At 38.9% G+C, this 20,953-nt stretch overlaps 1 protein-coding gene across 2 annotated transcripts in view; it reads right to left on the reverse strand.

The window, feature by feature from the left end:
• The window catches only part of LOC138330231 (inactive phospholipase C-like protein 2), a 37,557-nt gene that overhangs the window by 15,052 nt on the left and 1,552 nt on the right, over positions 1–20,953 (reverse strand). The window contains exons 2-13 of one of the 2 annotated variants that reach the window (XM_069277697.1): positions 17,023–17,544; positions 12,148–12,288; positions 11,267–11,479; positions 10,243–10,260; positions 7,821–7,862; positions 7,273–7,400; positions 6,625–6,728; positions 6,010–6,076; positions 5,505–5,598; positions 4,685–4,808; positions 4,119–4,204; positions 3,395–3,518 (exon numbers count right to left, since the gene is read on the reverse strand). In XM_069277697.1, coding sequence (XP_069133798.1) covers positions 3,395–3,518; positions 4,119–4,204; positions 4,685–4,808; positions 5,505–5,598; positions 6,010–6,076; positions 6,625–6,728; positions 7,273–7,400; positions 7,821–7,862; positions 10,243–10,260; positions 11,267–11,479; positions 12,148–12,288; positions 17,023–17,170 — 1,289 coding nt within the window. In that variant the 5' untranslated portion in view covers positions 17,171–17,544. Of the gene's footprint in view, positions 1–3,394; positions 3,519–4,118; positions 4,205–4,684; positions 4,809–5,504; positions 5,599–6,009; positions 6,077–6,624; positions 6,729–7,272; positions 7,401–7,820; positions 7,863–10,242; positions 10,261–11,266; positions 11,480–12,147; positions 12,289–17,022; positions 17,545–20,953 lie in introns of those variants that run through there. The other variant, XM_069277696.1, reaches the window with a different exon arrangement.

Here is a 20,953-nt window from a genome sequence, read left to right on the forward strand (position 1 = left end):
GGGTAATCCTTAGTGAATGCACACTTACTCTGAGATATTCCATGGGTAATCCTTAGTGAATGCACACTTACTCTGAGATATACCATGGGTAATCCTTAGTGAATGCACACTTACTCTCTCTGAGATATTCCATGGGTAATCCTTAGTGAATGCACACTTACTCTGAGATATTCCATGGGTAATCCTTAGTGAATGCACACTTACTCTGAGATATTCCATGGGTAATCCTTAGTGAATGCACACTTACTCTGAGATATACCATGGGTAATCCTTAGTGAATGCACACTTACTCTGAGATATTCCATGGGTAATCCTTAGTGAATGCACACTTACTCTGAGATATTCCATGGGTAATCCTTAGTGAATGCACACTTACTCTGAGATATACCATGGGTAATCCTTAGTGAATGCACACTTACTCTGAGATTAGTAATGACACTTATACCATGGGTAATCCTTAGTGAATGCACACTTACTCTGAGATATTCCATGGGTAATCCTTAGTGAATGCACACTTACTCTGAGATATTCCATGCCATTGGGTAATCCTTAGTGAATGCAAACTTACTCTGAGATATTCCATGCCATTGGGTAATCCTTAGTGAATGCACACTTACTCTGAGATATACCATGGGTAATCCTTAGTGAATGCACACTTACTCTGAGATATTCCATGGGTAATCCTTAGTGAATGCACACTTACTCTGAGATATTCCATGGGTAATCCTTAGTGAATGCACACTTACTCTGAGATATACCATGGGTAATCCTTAGTGAATGCACACTTACTCTGAGATATTCCATGGGTAATCCTTAGTAAATGCACACTTACTCTGAGATATTCCATGGGTAATCCTTAGTGAATGCACACTTACTCTGAGATATTCCATGGGTAATCCTTAGTGAATGCACACTTACTCTGAGATATTCCATGGGTAATCCTTAGTGAATGCACACTTACTCTGAGATATTCCATGGGTAATCCTTAGTAAATGCACACTTACTCTGAGATATTCCATGCCATTGGGTAATCCTTAGTGAATGCACACTTACTCTGAGATATTCCATGGGTAATCCTTAGTGAATGCACACTTACTCTGAGATATTCCATGGGTAATCCTTAGTGAATGCACACTTACTCTGAGATATATCCATGGGTAATCCTTAGTGAATGCACACTTACTCTGAGATATTCCATGGGTAATCCTTAGTGAATGCACACTTACTCTGAGATATTCCATGGGTAATCCTTAGTGAATGCACACTTACTCTGAGATATTCCATGGGTAATCCTTAGTGAATGCACACTTACTCTGAGATATTCCATGGGTAATCCTTAGTGAATGCACACTTACTCTGAGATATTCCATGGGTAATCCTTAGTGAATGCACACTTACTCTGAGATATACCATGGGTAATCCTTAGTGAATGCACACTTACTCTGAGATATTCCATGGGTAATCCTTAGTGAATGCACACTTACTCTGAGATATACCATGGGTAATCCTTAGTGAATGCACACTTACTCTGAGATATACCATGGGTAATCCTTAGTGAATGCACACTTACTCTGAGATATACCATGGGTAATCCTTAGTGAATGCACACTTACTCTGAGATATTCCATGGGTAATCCTTAGTGAATGCACACTTACTCTGAGATATTACCATGGGTAATCCTTAGTGAATGCACACTTACTCTGAGATATTCCATGGGTAATCCTTAGTGAATGCACACTTACTCTGAGATATTCCATGGGTAATCCTTAGTGAATGCACACTTACTCTGAGATATTCCATGGGTAATCCTTAGTGAATGCACACTTACTCTGAGATATTCCATGGGTAATCCTTAGTGAATGCACACTTACTCTGAGATATTCCATGGGTAATCCTTAGTAAATGCACACTTACTCTGAGATATTCCATGGGTAATCCTTAGTGAATGCACACTTACTCTGAGATATTCCATGCCATGGGTAATCCTTAGTGAATGCACACTTACTCTGAGATATACCATGGGTAATCCTAAGTGAATGCACACTTACTCTGAGATATACCATGGGTAATCCTTAGTGAATGCACACTTACTCTGAGATATTCCATGGGTAATCCTTAGTGAATGCACACTTACTCTGAGATATTCCATGGGTAATCCTTAGTGAATGCACACTTACTCTGAGATATTCCATGGGTAATCCTTAGTGAATGCACACTTACTCTGAGATATTCCATGGGTAATCCTTAGTGAATGCACACTTACTCTGAGATATACCATGGGTAATTAGTGAATGCACACTTACTCTGAGATATTCCATGGGTAATCCTTAGTGAATGCACACTTACTCTGAGATATTCCATGGGTAATCCTTAGTGAATGCACACTTACTCTGAGATATTCCATGGGTAATCCTTAGTGAATGCACACTTACTCTGAGATATTCCATGGGTAATCCTTAGTGAATGCACACTTACTCTGAGATATACCATGAATGCACACTTACTCTGAGATATTCCATGGGTAATCCTTAGTGAATGCACACTTACTCTGAGATATTCCATGGGTAATCCTTAGTGAATGCACACTTACTCTGAGATATTACCATGGGTAATCCTTAGTGAATGCACACTTACTCTGAGATATACCATGGGTAATCCTTAGTGAATGCACACTTACTCTGAGATATACCATGGGTAATCCTTAGTGAATGCACACTTACTCTGAGATATTCCATGGGTAATCCTTAGTGAATGCACACTTACTCTGAGATATACCATGGGTAATTAGTGAATGCACACTTACTCTGAGATATTCCATGGGTAATCCTTAGTGAATGCACACTTACTCTGAGATATACCATGGGTAATTAGTGAATGCACACTTACTCTGAGATATTCCATGGGTAATCCTTAGTGAATGCACACTTACTCTGAGATATTACCATGGGTAATCCTTAGTGAATGCACACTTACTCTGAGCATATTCCATGGGTACTCCTTAGTGAGATGAGATATTCCATGGGTAATCCTTAGTGAATGCACACTTACTCTGAGATATTCCATGGGTAATCCTTAGTGAATGCACACTTACTCTGAGATATTCCATGGGTAATCCTTAGTGAATGCACACTTACTCTGAGATATTCCATGGGTAATCCTTAGTGAATGCACACTTACTCTGAGATATTCCATGGGTAATCCTTATGTGAATGCACACTTACTCTGAGATATTCCATGGGTAATCCTTAGTGAATGCACACTTACTCTGAGATATTCCATGGGTAATCCTTAGTGAATGCACACTTACTCTGAGATATACCATGGGTAATCCTTAGTGAATGCACACTTACTCTGAGATATTCCATGGGTAATCCTTTGTGAATGCACACTTACTCTGATGTGTGGAATGCCCATTCTTTGATACACTTAATAACATCCTGAAACAATATGGCTGACGTGAGACTCAAAGATCCATGTTTGATGATCGGACCCTCATCATATCCATCGTAGCAGTCCACTGAAAAAATATTTAATAATCAATCAAACAACATTCGCTTTTCACCTCTCTGAACTAAAACTGTCGTGCAGAAGACCAACTTATCACCCCCTCAACCCGTCCAACCCCAACCCCTCCCAGCTTGCAGTTCCAATATGAATTACACACATTTTCACAGTATAAGGATTATGTATAGCCACAAAATTTCTTTGAAATCAGTCCAGTAGTTTAGGAGAAGAAACTTGAAATATTTTGTAACAAAGGGGCATAACCCAGAGAAAGGTAGTATTTTGTTCCAATATAAATTACACACATTTAAACCATATAAGGAAAATAATGCCACAAAGTTTCTTTAAAAATCTGTCCAGTAGTCAAGAGAGTAAAGTAGCTGTTTAAATTGTTTGGTAACAAAGGGGCATAACTCAGAATAAATCTGTGGAAAGAAAATATCTTGTGGTCTTGATATAGATTACACACATAAAGGTTTAAATTGAATACAAAATAAAAATTATTGCCACCCATGTAAAATTGAAATCCCTTAGGTACTTTTAAGAGGAGTCAATCAGTCAATTGTTGTATCTACCGACATTAAGTTTATTATGAATTACTGGAAGTACTTACATTCTACACAGCGACAGCCGGCTAACAACACCTGTTTGTACTGGTCAACACTGGCCGGTCCCTTCACTTGGTCACCGGTCAGATACCTACAACAAATATGTAAACATAATGAAATGTAGGTAACTATTGAGTTACTTCTTCACCTGATCACCAATCAGTTACCTACAACACACATGTAAACATAACCAAATGAAGGTATCTATTGAGTAACTCCTTCGACTTATCACCAGTCAGTTACCTACAACACACATGTAAACATAATGAAATGTAGGTAACTATTGAGTCACCTGATCACCATTCAGTTACCTACAACAACCATGTAAACATAACCAAATGTAGATAACTTCTGAGTAACTCCTCCACCTGATTACCAGTCAGTTACCTACAACAAACATGTAAACATAATGGAACATTGAATTGCTCCTTTACCTGGCCAACTTCAGGTAACATTGCACTAAAGTTTCATTAAAATATCATCAAGAAGATTAGGACGAGTAGTCGGTGTCTACTGATCGATTGGACAAGCTGAACCTGAAGGGAATAAGGATGTCTAATTAACAACTTACGTGTTATGAGAGCTGGCGATATAATAATTGTTGATTGGATGGTTCATAAGATCCTCACAAACTGTTTTCTCGTCAGGGTTAAAGATATCACACCATTCATTGGAACAAAGGAACTCAGTAAAACCTAGAAATACATGTGATATAGAACAGTATTCTGAGCATCCGATCCTCGCTAAATTAAAATTACATTTTATGTTGTATGAATGCTTAGTACTTAGGGAATACATATATATGATATTGAACAGCATTCTGAAGAAAGACGTGTCCCCTAGCTGCTGATCCTTGAAAGAACAGGAAGCAGATAATTAGTTACAGTATATATATGTGGACAAATGTCAATCTCTATAGATTATTTTAGACATTTCAGTAGTTTAGATAAAAAATAAAATCAAATAATTCCCTAGATGATGTATAACAGGAGAAGGATGGAAAGCTTGCTGTGGCAAAATATCTTACCTACTGTGGTATATTTATTAATCAAATCATAAATTATATTTCTAGTCAAAACACAAAAATGGATACTGTCATTAGAAAGGTTGATAATGTTTCTTTTTAAAACTTCCTACACATTAAATTACTCCACAAAGTGCTTTTTATTATGGATTGAGTACCCCCATTTCAACATGCCAAACCAACACGTAATCATCTTAGTTTTGAAAACTGGCAGTGGTACATTAATAGTTGACCTTTTGACCCCAATCAATCCCAAGCTACCCGACTCTTACTAACTCATCTCGATGGGCAAGTAATAAAATGTAAGACGCCTTAGCTATTCAATCACTGTAGCTCAATAACATAGCTAGATAGATATTATATTTACCATCGATTCCCATCTGACCCTGTTTCACACGCTCTGGAGACGGCTCAAAACTCTTAATAATGTGAAGGCAGATATCTTTAGTTACCCTTGACATCTGAAAGACAGAAAACAATCAAATTCCTATACACAAACCATCAAGTTTTCTCCCTCCCTTTATGCAGGGTGCTAAGTAGAAGCAAAAACTACAACTTAAATAGGCTATGGTGCCTTGCCAAGGGTACCTCACAGGAGCAAGCGCTCAACCGACGCCAAAAATGAGGCGGTGTCAAGAAGACATTAGGAAGAAATTATGTTAGTTAGGAAGAAGTGAAAAGATAATACAGTTGTATGATAAATTCAGTCGCCTTTTATGATCATGCAATTGGGCAACAGGTACAATTCTAACGCCCTTAACCTGCAGGACAGACAGACTATCAAACAAAATGGTAATCTTAGTTCCTGAATTGGAGTCAACAAAGTTTCACAGAAATTGATTGTTTATGATTTTATTACTCAGAGAACTTACTCCTTGTACAGATTCCATGAAGAGAAGCAGATCATCTGTGGTGAGGTAAGTCCCATTGCTGGCATACCTATCGAAATATTACAAATAAAGTAAATACCGGTAATGCATAATTATTTTAGCAAGAATTGTATTTTTGCAATTTCATAGAACATTAGTATGGTTACAAAAATTGAAGCCACAAAATGTTAATAAAAATAGATAAATGGTATGTATTCTTATATCTATATTGCAATATTTCAATTTATAATTAAAATATCATTTTTCCGTTTTGTGAAAAATCTGATCCACGAAAGTATCCAGCTACATGTGTATGTATTTATTAAGAAACAATCAAGGAGCTATTCCCACGACCTTAATATTTACAAATGATCTAAGTTAACCTTAAGCCTCTCTTTCAAAAAATAAAAAAAAACAATTTTCCTCCTTTCATATTATCAGTAACCAAAATACAACTTTCTTGAAACTTAGATAAAGTTTTGAAATGCCAAAGTGGAGCTATTCTGAAAGCTTTAAAAGTTTAGTTGACCTTTTTTTTCTAATTAAAGTTTCTTGACCTTCAAAATTGACCTTTACTGGTATTTAAAAATATATATTTCTTTGTGTATAATCACTTACTGTATCATGAGGAGATAGATTTCAGGCCGTGTAAATAATTTCTTGTAGAGATTTTTAAACTCTTCGCATGTCACACTGTCGTCTCCTTTAGCTAATGCAAGTTCCTAAAACCAAAAGGATATTTATTCATGATGGTGTATAAAAACATGTTGTCTAGTTCTGCAGGTGAGAAATTATGAATATTTTAAGCAACGTACAATGTACAATTTCAGATACTGTTGAGTAATTTTTCCATTTTATTATAATACAGAATTACCTGGCCTTTACATAATAGAGATTATCTACCATTTCCTTAACACATACATAATAATTACCCCTTAACACATAATAATTACCCCTATATACAAAACAAAGTTATCTACCTTTGACATAACACAGAGTTTCTCCCCTTTACACAACAAAGAGTTATCTCCCTTTTACACAACAAAGAGTTATCTCCCCTTTACAAAATAAAGAGTTATCTCCCCTTTACAAAACAAAGAGTTTCCTCCCTTTACAAAACAAAGAGTTTCCTTCCTTTTACATAACACAGAGTTATTATCCCCTTTACACAACAAAGAGTTATCTACCTTTTACATAACAAAAAGTTGTCTCCCCTTTACAAATTATAGAATTATTAGAACCATTCTATCTTCTAGGGATACTTACTTTGAGCTTTTGATTGACATGTTGAATGTTAAAGTTTTCGTTGAGTTTTTTAAGAAGACTGGCTGTTGTCCTGTGGTCTAGTAGTCCTGTGCTTATATCAGCTTCGCCATTGAAACATTCTTCAAGCCATGTATATATAGGTCAAGGTCAACAGAGGTCAGGAAGTTCATAATCAGCAAAAATGGGACAATAACAATACACAAAGTCAATGAAGGTCATAGCATAAAATCAACAGAAGTCATGATGTTATTAATAGAAAAAAGATGTTATATTGTGCTAAATAAATGGCCTAATCATCTGTAGTTGAATGAAGTCAATGGTGGTCATGACGTTCTTAACATCGGTAAAAAAAATTGAAATCATCAAAGAAAAATGTGTTATTATGCTGGATGATCTTATCACAGACAGAATAAAGGTCAATAAAGGTCAGCAGGGGTCAAAAGGTTAACATTGTAAAAACTCAGTAGGATAGTTGTCATATTAGGTATTATATAAATATAGCTAAAACATCAAACAAACAATTTGTGTATTGTTTTGATTTAAAGGATATCCCTCTCTCTCCTTGTCTGTATCAACAGGTTCCAAATCAGCTGAAATATATAAATGATTATGTATCAAATAATGAAATAAATATATTCTTTACAAATCATAATAAACATTTAAGTCTTAATTATATATGTATATAGGATCTTACATGAGTGATCATTTCATATGAGATTTTATGAACAAGTCTAAGAAGTTTTTATTTATGCGAGTCTTGGTGAACAAAAAATAAAATTTCGAGACGAGTTTCATAAAATCTCATATGAAATGGACACACATTGAAGATACTTTTTATCACATAATGTTACTAAAAAAACCTACATTACAAAGAATTTCACATGAAAATGTATTCCGAAAACCCAGCAGAGACCACCATTTTATCCTGCCGTCCTCATAATCCTGAATGCACGTCATTTTTCTTGATGTCATTATATTGTTTCTGTCTGACGTCACAATGGATTTCCATCCAATGAAAATCGCTCCAGGTTATATTACACTTAAGTGATATGTGCAAAATTATTACAAGGGCAAAATCACTGGGTTATAAGGCGGATTATGTGATAAATTTCATTCTATCCTCACGTATAGTCACCCCATGTTAAAGTAAACATAATAAGATAATATTATACCATCTAGGGGGAATACAAAAATAACAAGGCATGTTAAAACTTCCTCCATATGTGCCATACACACATTTCACTTGCCTAGATATACTCATTATTATATAAAGGATTTTCCCCTGAAACTGAGGTTTATGGTAAAATTTAGGTCTCATTCAAACGTGTCCCGATTCTAGTATGTGACAGGTCGCCTCGCCTAGATCAACATCACAAACAGTGCTCTACAATATAGGAGATATCATTAACACAATGATTTCATTAAATGGAGGTCAAAATATAGGTCACAGTGACTCTGTTATTAAAATAGTGAACAGGGGAACATGGTGGGCACAACTGGTTAGTATACATGCAAACAGGCAAGGGAGGGGAGATAACTCAGAAACATGCCTAATCACGAAGGGGAGATGAAGAAGGAAAGGGAATTTAATACTTGGGACTATGTTGAATGATATTTGAAAATGCCCAAAGAAGAAATTCAAAAGGTTTTAAAAAAGTGTTTAAAAATACTATGTTGAATGATATCAATAAAGTATCATACCAAAGAATACGTTATTATTTTTCTTGGTTTATTATCAAAAGGTTTTAAAAAGTGTTTAAAACGATATCCGACTGATGGAGATTATACAATCGATCTGTCTATAAATATATTGATTATAGCGTATATCAAGGTTTGAATGCGACATGATGTAAGGGGAGATATTAAGCAGTAAGGAGATTTTCTCATTACACAGCAGAATGATGATAGATGGGGCCTCTCTGAAGTCTTAATGATATCAATATTAAAAAACACAGACCGATTATCTTTGATAAAAACCGCCAGAAAGAAACTTTGTTTAAAGGGGAATAATCAATAAAGTAAGAATATTTGGGGAAGATATCAATATTAGACCAATATTTGATAAAACCGCCAAAAGAAACTTTGTTTTTAAGGACAAAATAATCGAGGAAAAGGACAACTAATTGCTTATTTGTTTACTTACAATGCATTAGTCCGCTAAACCCTGCCTATATATATTTTTTTTTTTTCCTAATATTATTAGAAAAAATAAAATAACATAATAATGATAGGCAGGTCTAGCGGACTAACATTGCACCAGTGATATAGTGTAACAATACTTTAAGTTTACAACTGATAGATATTTATTATTGCTGCCTAACCCTGAGAAGGAACATAACAAATAATACATATTGAAGCTTTTATCAAATGTATTTCAAAACTTTAAGTTTACAACTTTTGGAAACACTTTAGAAGCTTTATCACATGATTTTTGGGAAACTCTTTTGATGATTTTTTACAAATGCTTAACCATTTAAAAATTGACATTTGTGCAATCTAAACCTTTGTTGAGGTCAATGTGACAGTTCTTTAGGTAACCTTGGCCAGAAGAAATTTTTGTATATCTGATACAACATATTGACCAATTTGATCAAGGCTCATTATTTTTTATATTATCATATAGAGTTACTTTTAAAAAAAAAAAAGGGAATGTCAAAAGGATTTATAATCATTTTACTTGCAAGAAAAACAATGGCCAAATGACACCACCCTTAGGAACTCAACATTTGAGAAATGGATTTCTGATGTCAATTTTGACACTGAGTAAGTATAATAATCGACCTTAACATGACCAGGTATTTACAAATGAGAAAATCAGAGCTTCTCTAATAGATATATGTTTTAATAATTAGCTAAAAGTGATATCTTCTCATGACAAGTGACCCAGGTAAAGGTCGGTTGAGATAAAGTGAGAAGAAAGGTATACGGAAATGAATCAACACAGGTGATAAGGGGTCTACAATGTCTTACCTTCCGAGTCAGGGTCCTCTGAAGAATAACGCAACAGGTGTTACCATGGTAACCACAACAAACAGGTATTACCATGGTAACCATAATATTACAGATGTTACCATGGTAACCATGGATTTGTGAATCATGGGTGCCAAGGCTACTAGTTAATTTTCTATTTATGGTTATATACAGGAATTGCTATAGTAACTATAATACAAAACATGTTTCCAATGTAACCATAACAGAAAACTTGTTACCATGGTAACCATAACTGAAAAAGTGTTACCATGGTTACCATGGAAATAATGGTTACTTTTGAAGTCATTTTAAAGGTAATATCATTGTCAGGCTATATAATAAATCTATATCCATCAAACATGACTATTACAGATATATAATTAATTTTTCTTTGTTTTCATACCAAATCTGGCTTTCTGATTGGCCAGTATTTTTTTTGCATACCACTATGAAAAAAAAATCTGAGAATGGCGCGAAACCCCGACGTTATCGTGAAGTCACAATAGAGACATTGACGTTGCGTATTGATTCGGTAAAGAGAATCCCTTGAAAAACCACTATAATGTTACATTTAAACATACTTCATTTTATCAAATAGAGTATAAAATTAATGATAAGTATTGATATCACTATTTTTTAATTTTATCGGGGTATGAAAAAAAAATTGTTTGCAAACTTATGTGTGAATCCGCTACGCGGATTCCCACAGTTTGCAAACAAATTTTTTTTTCATACCCCGATAAAATTAAAAAATAGTGACATCAATGCTTAAAAGGCTTATTAATTTGTGATATGAAGTTTAGCTTTTGCTCATTTGCTTAAACAATGTTTAATAAGCAGAATGTGAAATCTGCTGAATAAAAGATGATCGAAAACTCAATACAATGATTTGAATGTAACCAAGACTTTCTGATTATGAACTCAAGGCATAAAGATCTATGACTAAAATTGTATGCATAAATGCTATTAATTTGATCAGAAAGACCATTCAGGTGTGAGAGGGACAAATTTTTTTTACATTTACCTGTTTTCTGAAATCTAATGAGAGCGGTTACGCCTGTAATCCATATGCCAGCCGTTTCTTCACAGTCAGCTATTAGGTAGAGCGGCTTTATATCGTTGTTAAATTTGATCGTGAAACACTGGTTGGCATTTTGACACAAATGGCTTACTTTCTTATGTTTAAAAGCATCGTCTTTATTTCCGACAATAATTTCCTTAAAACCGGAGGTGGGCACTGAAACAAATACAGACACAGTTTGTATTAAGCATTAATGAATTATCATCAAATATTATTCCGCCTTCTCTTATTACAGAGTTATCTCCCTTGTAGGTAGGTTTCTATTGTGACAGTTATTATTCTGTGAGCAAAACTTAAATCATTACCTAATATGGCATGAAGCTTGCAAACACATGATGTCACAATCAATACCTACCCGCAAGGGTAGATAACGTTGTAATATGCAAATACAGAATGGTCAGTTCAATTTTTTTCATGGTATAATAAGAAAATGTGTTTGCGAAAATTTAAGCCATGAAATAATTCCAAGTTACCGGTATATCACTTTTTATAGCAAGATTTTGTTAGATATATATATTTTATTTTTTTGTAACTACATGTATTGTAAAATTGTTGTCCAGCAAAAATAACCAATTATATTTGAATGAAAAAGAGACTATGTGTGTCTTTCAAGTCAAGACTTTTCTTAGGTTTTTTTAACTGTCGATTATTGATTATTCCGTAAATTGCATATCACAGAGTTATCTGCCCTTGTGGATATCAATTGTGGGCAGATAACTCTGTATAATGCAAAGACAGCATTTTGACCAACCAATTTGAGCATTACTTTCTGATAATTATAATGTCATTGCACAATGCAAAAGAGAATAATGTTTTTATCCTACCTTCTCCCCCATGTTTGCTTGGCCTCCACATCAAACTCCGTCTGTCCTCACTCAGATAAAACGTCTTGTCGAGATGGACCTGGCCATTCCTGATCTTTGCCAGCTTTGAGCCCTTCCCCATGAATAGCCAGGCTTCCTGAGCTGTAGGAATACCATATCATCATTTGTTATAGCCAGTATAGTAAAACCTGTTAAAACTGACCCTTGTCTTTTCCGGATTCCTATCAAATGATGTTAATTTTCACCAATTATGGTTTATAAGTCTATCCTTTAGAGCAGGTTTGACTGTTTTTGTTTACACTGATTGTTGTGATATCCAGGTACAGAAAGTAGGTTGGTGATTTTTCTCAGGGTACTCAATCAACAAAACCTGTCATATCTTTTATGACCCTGACTGTTATGTTAGATCAAAAAAAGAAAGACACATGTATTTGCTTTTCAGAATAAAAGGTATATTGGAGCTATCAAATGATAACAATTATAAACTATGTCCATCCAAGAAATTAATGCACTAGCTTCTCATTCTTTCCCATCTTATCTCCCACCCTAGAACCCCACCCCTACTCACTTTTAATCATCTCCCTCCCAAACACTTATCTATCTAGCCTCCTTACAATCTATGAATCCCCCCCCACCTCCCCAACCAACTTGCCCCACCCTCTTCTTAATCCCTCCCGCCCCTATCACTTTCATTCTCTCCCTCAAAATATATCTACCTAGTCTCCTCCACATTTATGAATCCCCACCCCCACTCCAACGTTTTGCCCCACCCTCCTTTTTATTTCCCTCTCCTACCCCCTATCACTTTCATGCTACCTAGCCTCCTCCACATCTATGAATCCCCCCACTCCAACTCTCTTCTTAATTCCCTCTCTCTACCCCTATCACTTTCATTCTCTCCCTCCAAAATATATCTACCTAGCCTCCTCCACATCTGCATGAATCCCCACCCCACCTCCAACCCTTGCCCCACCCTCTTCTTCATTCCCTCTATACCAACTCCTCCTCCCTTTGCAACCATCTCGGTATGTATGACCTCTAACCATCCACTCATTCTCCTTACCCCTCAACTACTCACAATCCTTCCCCCACCTACTACTACTCACTGCAAGCCTCCCTCTGTGATCCCTTATTCCATTGAACATATCTGATGTCTTCCTATCTCTAATATCATTACCCTAGTCCCTCATCTCTCTATGAGAAACCTCAACCTCCCTTTACCTATTACCAGCGGATCATTGCTCCCCAAACCCAATCTTACCAGGGATCTACTCCACCAAAACCCTACCCTTCCTGCCCCCTTCCTAATCTTTAGGAATCTTCTCCCAACCTATGACCAGGGATCTTCCTCCCTAACCTATGACCAGGGATCTTCTCCCTACCTATGACCAGGGATCTTCTCCCTACCTATGACCAGGGATCTTCTCCCTACCTATGACCAGGGATCTTCTCCCTACCTATGACCAGGGATCTTCTCCCTACCTATGACCAGGGATCCAACCGTACCCTCTCCTTCTCCCTACCTATGACCAGGGATCTTCTCCCTACCTATGACCAGGGGATCTTCTCCCTACTTATGACCAGGGACCTTCTTCCCTACCTATGACCAGGGATCTTCTCCCTACCTATGACCAGGGATCTTCTCCTACCTATGACCAGGGATCTTCAGGGATTCTTCTCCCTACCTAGATGACCAGGGATCTCTCCCTACCTATGACCAGGGATCTTCTCCCTACCTATGACCAGGGATCTTCTCCCTACCTATGACCAGGGATCTTCTCCCTACCTATGACCAGGGATCTTCTCCCTACCTATGACCAGGGATCTTCTCCCTACCTATGACCAGGGATCTTCTCCCTACCTATGACCAGGGATCTTCTCCCTACCTATGAGAAGGGATCTTCTCCCTACCTATGACCAGGGATCTTCTCCCTACCTATGACCAGGGATTTCAACCCTACCCTCTCCTTCTCCCTACCTATGACCAGGGATCTTCTCCCTACCTATGACCAGGGATCTTCTCCCTACCTATGACCAGGGATCTTCTCCCTACCTATGACCAGGGATCTCAACCCTACCCTCTCCTTCTCCCTACCTATGACCAGGGATCTTCTCCCTACCTATGACCAGGGACCTTCTCCCTACCTATGACCAGGGATCTTCAACCCTGACCAGGGATCCTTCTCCCTACCTATGACCAGGGATCTTCTCCCTACCTATGACCAGGGATCTTCTCCCTACCTATGACCAGGGATCTTCTCCCTACCTATGACCAGGGATCTCAACCCTACCCTCCCTACCTATGACCAGGATCTTCTCTACTCCCTACCTATGACCAGGGATCTTCTCCCTACCTATGACCAGGGATCTCAACCCTACCCTCTCCTTCTCCCTACCTATGACCAGGGATCTTCTCCCTACCTATGACCAGGGATCTTCTCCCTACCTATGACCAGGGATCTTCTCCCTACCTATGACCAGGGATCTTCTCCCTACCTATGACCAGGGATCTTCTCCCTACCTATGACCAGGGATCTTCTCCCTACCTATGACCAGGGATCTTCTCCCTACCTATGACCAGGGATCTTCTCCCTACCTATGACCAGGGATCTTCTCCCTACCTATGACCAGGGATCTTCTCCCTACCTATGACCAGGGATCTTCTCCCTACCTATGACCAGGGATCTCAACCCTACCCTCTCCTTCTCCCCACCTATGACCAGAGATCTTCTCCCTACCTATGACCAGGGATCTTCTCCCTACCTATGACCAGGGATCTTCTCCCTACCTATGACCAGGGATCTTCTCCCTACCTATGACCAGGGATCTTCTCCCTACCTCCCTACCCTCTCCTTAGGGATCTTCTCCCTACCTATGACCAGGGGATCTTTCTCCCTACCTATGACCAGGGATCTTCTCCCTACCTATGACCAGGGATCTTCTCCCTACCTATGACCAGGGATCTTCTCCCTACCTATGACCAGGGATCTTCTCCCTACCTATGACCAGGGATCTTCTCCCTACCTATGACCAGGGATCTTCTCCCTACCTATCAGGGATCCTTCTCCCTACCTATGACCAGGGATCTTCTCCCTACCTATGACCAGGGATCTTCTCCCTACCTATGACCAGGGATCTTCCTCCCTACCTATGACCAGGGATCTTCTCCCTACCTATGACAAGGGATCTTCTCCCTACCTATGACCAGGGATCTTCTCCCTACCTATGACCAGGGATCTTCTCCCTACCTATGACCAGGGATCTTCTCCCTACCTATGACCATGGACCTTCTCCCTACCTATGACCAGGGATCTTCTCCCTACCTATGACAGGGATCTTCAGCCCTTCTCCCTCTCCCTATGACCAGGGATCTTCAACCCTACCCAGGGATCCTTCTATACCAATGACCAGGGATCTTCTACCTACCTTCTCCTTCTACCTATAGACCAGGGATCTTCTCCCTACCTATGACCAGGGATCTTCTCCCTACCTATGACCAGGGATCTTCTCCCTACCTATGACCAGGGATCTTCTCCCTACCTATGACCAGGGATCTTCTCCCTACCTATGACCAGGGATCTTCTCCTACCTATGACCAGGGATCTTCTCCCTACCTATGACCAGGGATCTTCTTCCCTACCTATGACCAGGGACCTTCTCCCTACCTATGACCAGGGATCTTCTCCCTACCTATGACCAGGGATCCTTCTCCCTACCTATGACCAGGGATCTTTTCCCTACCTATGACCAGGGATCTTCTCCCTACCTATGACCAGGATCTTCTCCCTACCTATGACCAGGGACCTTCTCCCTACCTAATGACCAGGGATCTTCTCCCTACCTATGACAAGGATCTTCTCCCTACCTATGACCAGGGATCTTCTCCCTACCTATGACCAGGGATCTTCTCCCTACCTATGACCAGGGATCTTCTCCCTACCTATGACCAGGGATCTTCTCCCTACCTATGACCAGGGATCTTCTCCCTACCTATGACCAGGGACCAGGGATCTTCTCCCTACCTATGACCAGGGATCTTCTCCCTACTCCTATGTTACCATGAACAGGATCTTCTCCCTACCTATGACCAGGGATCTTCTCCCTACCTATGACCAGGGATCTTCTCCCTACCTATGACCAGGGATTTTTTCTCCCTACCTATGACCAGGATCTTCTCCCTACCTATGACCAGGGATCTTCTCCCTACCTATGACCAGGGATCCTTCTCCCTACCTATGACCAGGGATCTTCTCCCTACCTATGACCAGGGATCTCAACTCACTACCTATGACCAAGGGATCTCAAAACCCTACCCCAGGTGGAATCTTCTCCCTACCTATGACCAGGGATCTTCTCCCTACCTATGACCAGGGATCTTCTCCCTACCTATGACCAGGGATCTTCTCCCTACCTATGACCAGGGATCTTCTCCCTACCTATGACCAGGGATCTTCTCCCTACCTATGACCAGGGATCTTCTCCCTACCTATGACCAGGGATCTTCCCTCTTCTCCCTACCTATGACCAGGGATCTAAACCCTACCTACTGACCAGGGATCTTCTCCCTACCTATGACCAGGGATCTTCAACCCTAGACCTATGACAGGAAATCCTTCTCCCTACCTATGACCAGGGATCTCAAACTACCTATCACCTCTCTAAGTTCCTTATCTAGGGATATTGCATTATCCCTATCTATGACCAGGGATCAGTTCTCCCTACCCTATGAAATGTCTTCTTTCCCTACCTTTGTCCTTGAAGATTTGAAATCCCTACCTATGACCAGGGATCTTCTCCCTACCTATGACCAGGGATCTTCTCCCTACCTATGACCAGGGATCTCAACCCTACCCTCTCCTTCTCCCTACCTATGACCAGGGATCTTGATATGGCCTTCAGTCGACGACGACAACCGCACACTTGACCCGGTAGAGTAGTGTTTTAGACTCAAACTCGATCCAATACGTCTCATCTCACTGACCGAAGAGGAATCTAAAGTCAGACTCTGCGATCTCCACGCCATCTTGTAGACTTGATCGACACCGAGAACTTTGGTTCTAGAGATTAATTCCAGTGACTTATCACATTTCACCGAAGCTTTCTAATATTACGAACAACTTGTACTTTGATTCTTGATTAATTCAAGTGACTTTCTGATGTCATAAATAACTTTTAAAAGAACAATCCTAATGACAATTTATTTTGTTTCTTCCTTAGATCAGGGTAGACATTTCTGGCAGTAAGCATTTCCGAAGACGTCTCCATCCAGGTCTGTGTTACATCATTTCACACATTAAAACCAATAAAGCCAACATATGTATCCTCTTTAAATCCCTTTAAGACATCTCTGTTAAGTTTCTTAAAGTCCAGCAGTGGAAAACCACCAAATTACTCCATCTATAAAAAAAAAAAAAACACGAATGAATTTTATACCAAAGGTTCATCATTAGAAAGAAAACTCAGCTTCCTTTACTGCTTTAATATCCGGTGTCATTTAATTATATAAGTATGTGAAAGAATACCGGAGCACTCGGAGAAAAACCACCAACCTACAGTCAGTACTTAGCAACTGCCCCATATGGGATGTGAACTTGCTACTCAGAGGTAAAAAATCTTGTGGTTATACATTTGTATGTCACGACATCTTAGCACAGGTACCTGGCTCATTTTTGTTTTAAATGACATAATGTAGTACATAATATATGAGATTATGTACTAAAACATGTCATCTTTTTTTTAAAACAAACCAGGTACCTGTGATCTGAACCACTCGGGCACCATGTTAATCTTAGCATGTGTACCTCTGGACTCCATACAAAATAAAATAGAAAAGTAATTGATCTTATGTAAATAAATATCATATCAAACTCCTGGATGATAAATTATAACTCGTATTATCAACGTTCCATTTTCTTTCCCAATCTTCCATGGACAGATTTTCTGATCACCAATGTAAATACTTATAACAACGTACACTGCCTCCGTGTCAATAAGGTTATAGATCTGGGACTTTATGGCCCCCGTGTCAACATTCTTCTGTACGAAGTTATCCCCTGGCACTTTTCATAAGTGCATCCATAGACTCATAAACAGTTGAAACTTGGTAACTACGACTAATATACATATTATGGGTACTCTGGATAATTTGAAGCATTTTGCTCATCCTGAATGAATTATTCATCCTATTTTCAAATATTGAAGTAAAATTATCTTTAAATCACAGGCAATCAATAAATCTTAGTGTTGTAGTGGTGGAATTGAATTGGGTTGATAATCAGTGACGTAAGTTAGCTCAATCAGTAGAGCATGCGGCTAGTGTTTGTAGGTCCCGGGTACGAACCTTGGTCTGACTGCGACATTTGCTCCTTTCCACTTATAGTATTACCATGCTCCGTCTACTGACTTTGAGTTTGCATTGACAGTATAACATCAAATTTGTATATAATAGGAAAGGAGCAAATGTAGAGGCAAGACCAGGGCTCAAACCTGGAACCACTGAACACAAGCCAGATGATCAATCAATTGAGCTACCTGGTCACTGATGATCGATCCAGTCTAATTCCGCTACATTCTTCTCTCCCTTCACCCCTGAAGACACAACTCACAAGTTTGAATATCCCCCTGTTAAGTTCACTCCCAGACAGGGGATGGCAAGCTCGCCAATGTTGTACCAGAAGAGGAAAAAATGTTGAGGCCATACCAGGACTTGAACCTGTATTTCTCCAAATGCTAGCTGGATGCTCTGTCTATTGAATCAACTGTAATCGACCCATATCCAATTCTGTGACATATGTAGGACAGATTACAGGTAAAACATTATTATTTTACCTGTGTGGCCTGGAGGTGGTAAACTCTAACACAAACAATCTATACTATAACTCAATTGGACAGGGAACAAATGATTCATCACTAAGTCTCTGTAATCCAACTTTACTGAATCAACTTCTATGATAGGATTTGTCTCTATGTGTCTATAAAATATTGGTCAAATTAACTTAGTGAGAGTGAGATCAAGTAAAACACAACTTTTAAGTCTTGTGTATCCTGTGATCCAGAGAAAGGGTTTAGGACCCATACCCCCCCCCCCCACACACACACACTCCTCTTATACTGAGGTCTTCCTGATCAGTTATGTTTTCACTTTTTCTTCAATTTTTACACTCAGAAAAACTCCAATAGGAAATTGGTTTAAACCTCCACATCAAAAACTCCAATAAATTGGAAACCTCCACATATAGCCCTCTGGATCTGCCACTGTATACTTGTCAACCTGTCTATAACTGACAGCTTGTGGTACACAACATACAAATCTGATCAACCTGTCTAAATTACACTCTGTGGTACACAACATACAAATCTGATCAACCTGTCTAAACTGACACACTGTGGTACACAACATACAAATCTGATCAACCTGTCTAAACTGACACACACTGTGGTACACAACATACAAATCTGATCAACCTGTCTAAACTGACACCCTGTGGTACACAACATACAAATCTGATCAACCTGTCTAAACTGACACACTGTGGTTCACAACATACAAATCTGATTAACCTGTCTTAAACTGACATATTGTGTACACACATACAAATCTGATCAACCTGTCTATACACAACATACAAAATCAACCTGTCTAGACAATGATCAACACTGTCTACTACCCCTAGACTGACACACTGTGGTACCAACATACAAATTGATACTGATCAAATCTATCAACCTGTCTAAACTAACTGACACACTGTGGTACACAACATACAAATCTGATCAACCTGTCTAAACTTACACCCTGTGGTACACAACATACAAATCTGATCAACCTGTCTAGACTGACACACTGTGGTACACAACATACAAATCTGATCAACCTGTCTAAACTGACACACTGTGGTACACAACATACAAATCTGATCAACCTGTCTAAACTGACACACTGTGGTACACAACATACAAATCTGATCAACCTGTCTAGACTGACACACTGTGGTACACAACATACAAATCTGATCAACCTGTCTAAACTGACACACTGTGGTACACAACATACAAATCTGATCAACCTGCCTGTCTAGACAATCTGAACCACTGTGGTACACAACATACAAATCTGATCAACCTGTCTAGACTGACACACTGTGGTACACAACATACAAATCTGATCAACCTGTCTAGACTGACACACTGTGGTACACAACATACAAATCTGATCAACCTGTCTAAACTGACACACTGTGGTACACAACATACAAATCTGATCAACCTGTCTAAACTGACACACTGTGGTACACAACATACAAATCTGATCAACCTGCCTAGACTGACATCCTGTGGTACACAACATACAAATCTGATCAACCTGCCTAGACTGACATCCTGTGGTACACAACATACAAATCTGATCAACCTGTCTAAACTGACACACTGTGGTACACAACATACAAATCTGATCAACCTGTCTAGACTGACCTCACTGTGGTACACAACATACAAATCTGATCAACCTGTCTATACTGACATCCTGTGGTACACAACATACAAATAACTGATCAACCTGTCTAGACTGACATCCTGTGGTACAACAACAAATCAAATCTGATCAACCTGCCTAGACTGACATCCTGTGGTACACAACATACAAATCTGATCAACCTGCCTAGACTGACATCCTGTGGTACACAACATACAAATCTGATCAACCTGTCTAGACTGACATCCTGTGGTACACAACATACAAATCTGATCAACCTGTCTAGACTGACATCCTGTGGTACACAACATACAAATCTGATCAACCTGCCTA

This window comes from Argopecten irradians, chromosome 8 (assembly GCF_041381155.1).
Source record: "Argopecten irradians isolate NY chromosome 8, Ai_NY, whole genome shotgun sequence".
Lineage (NCBI taxonomy): Eukaryota > Metazoa > Mollusca > Bivalvia > Pectinida > Pectinidae > Argopecten > Argopecten irradians.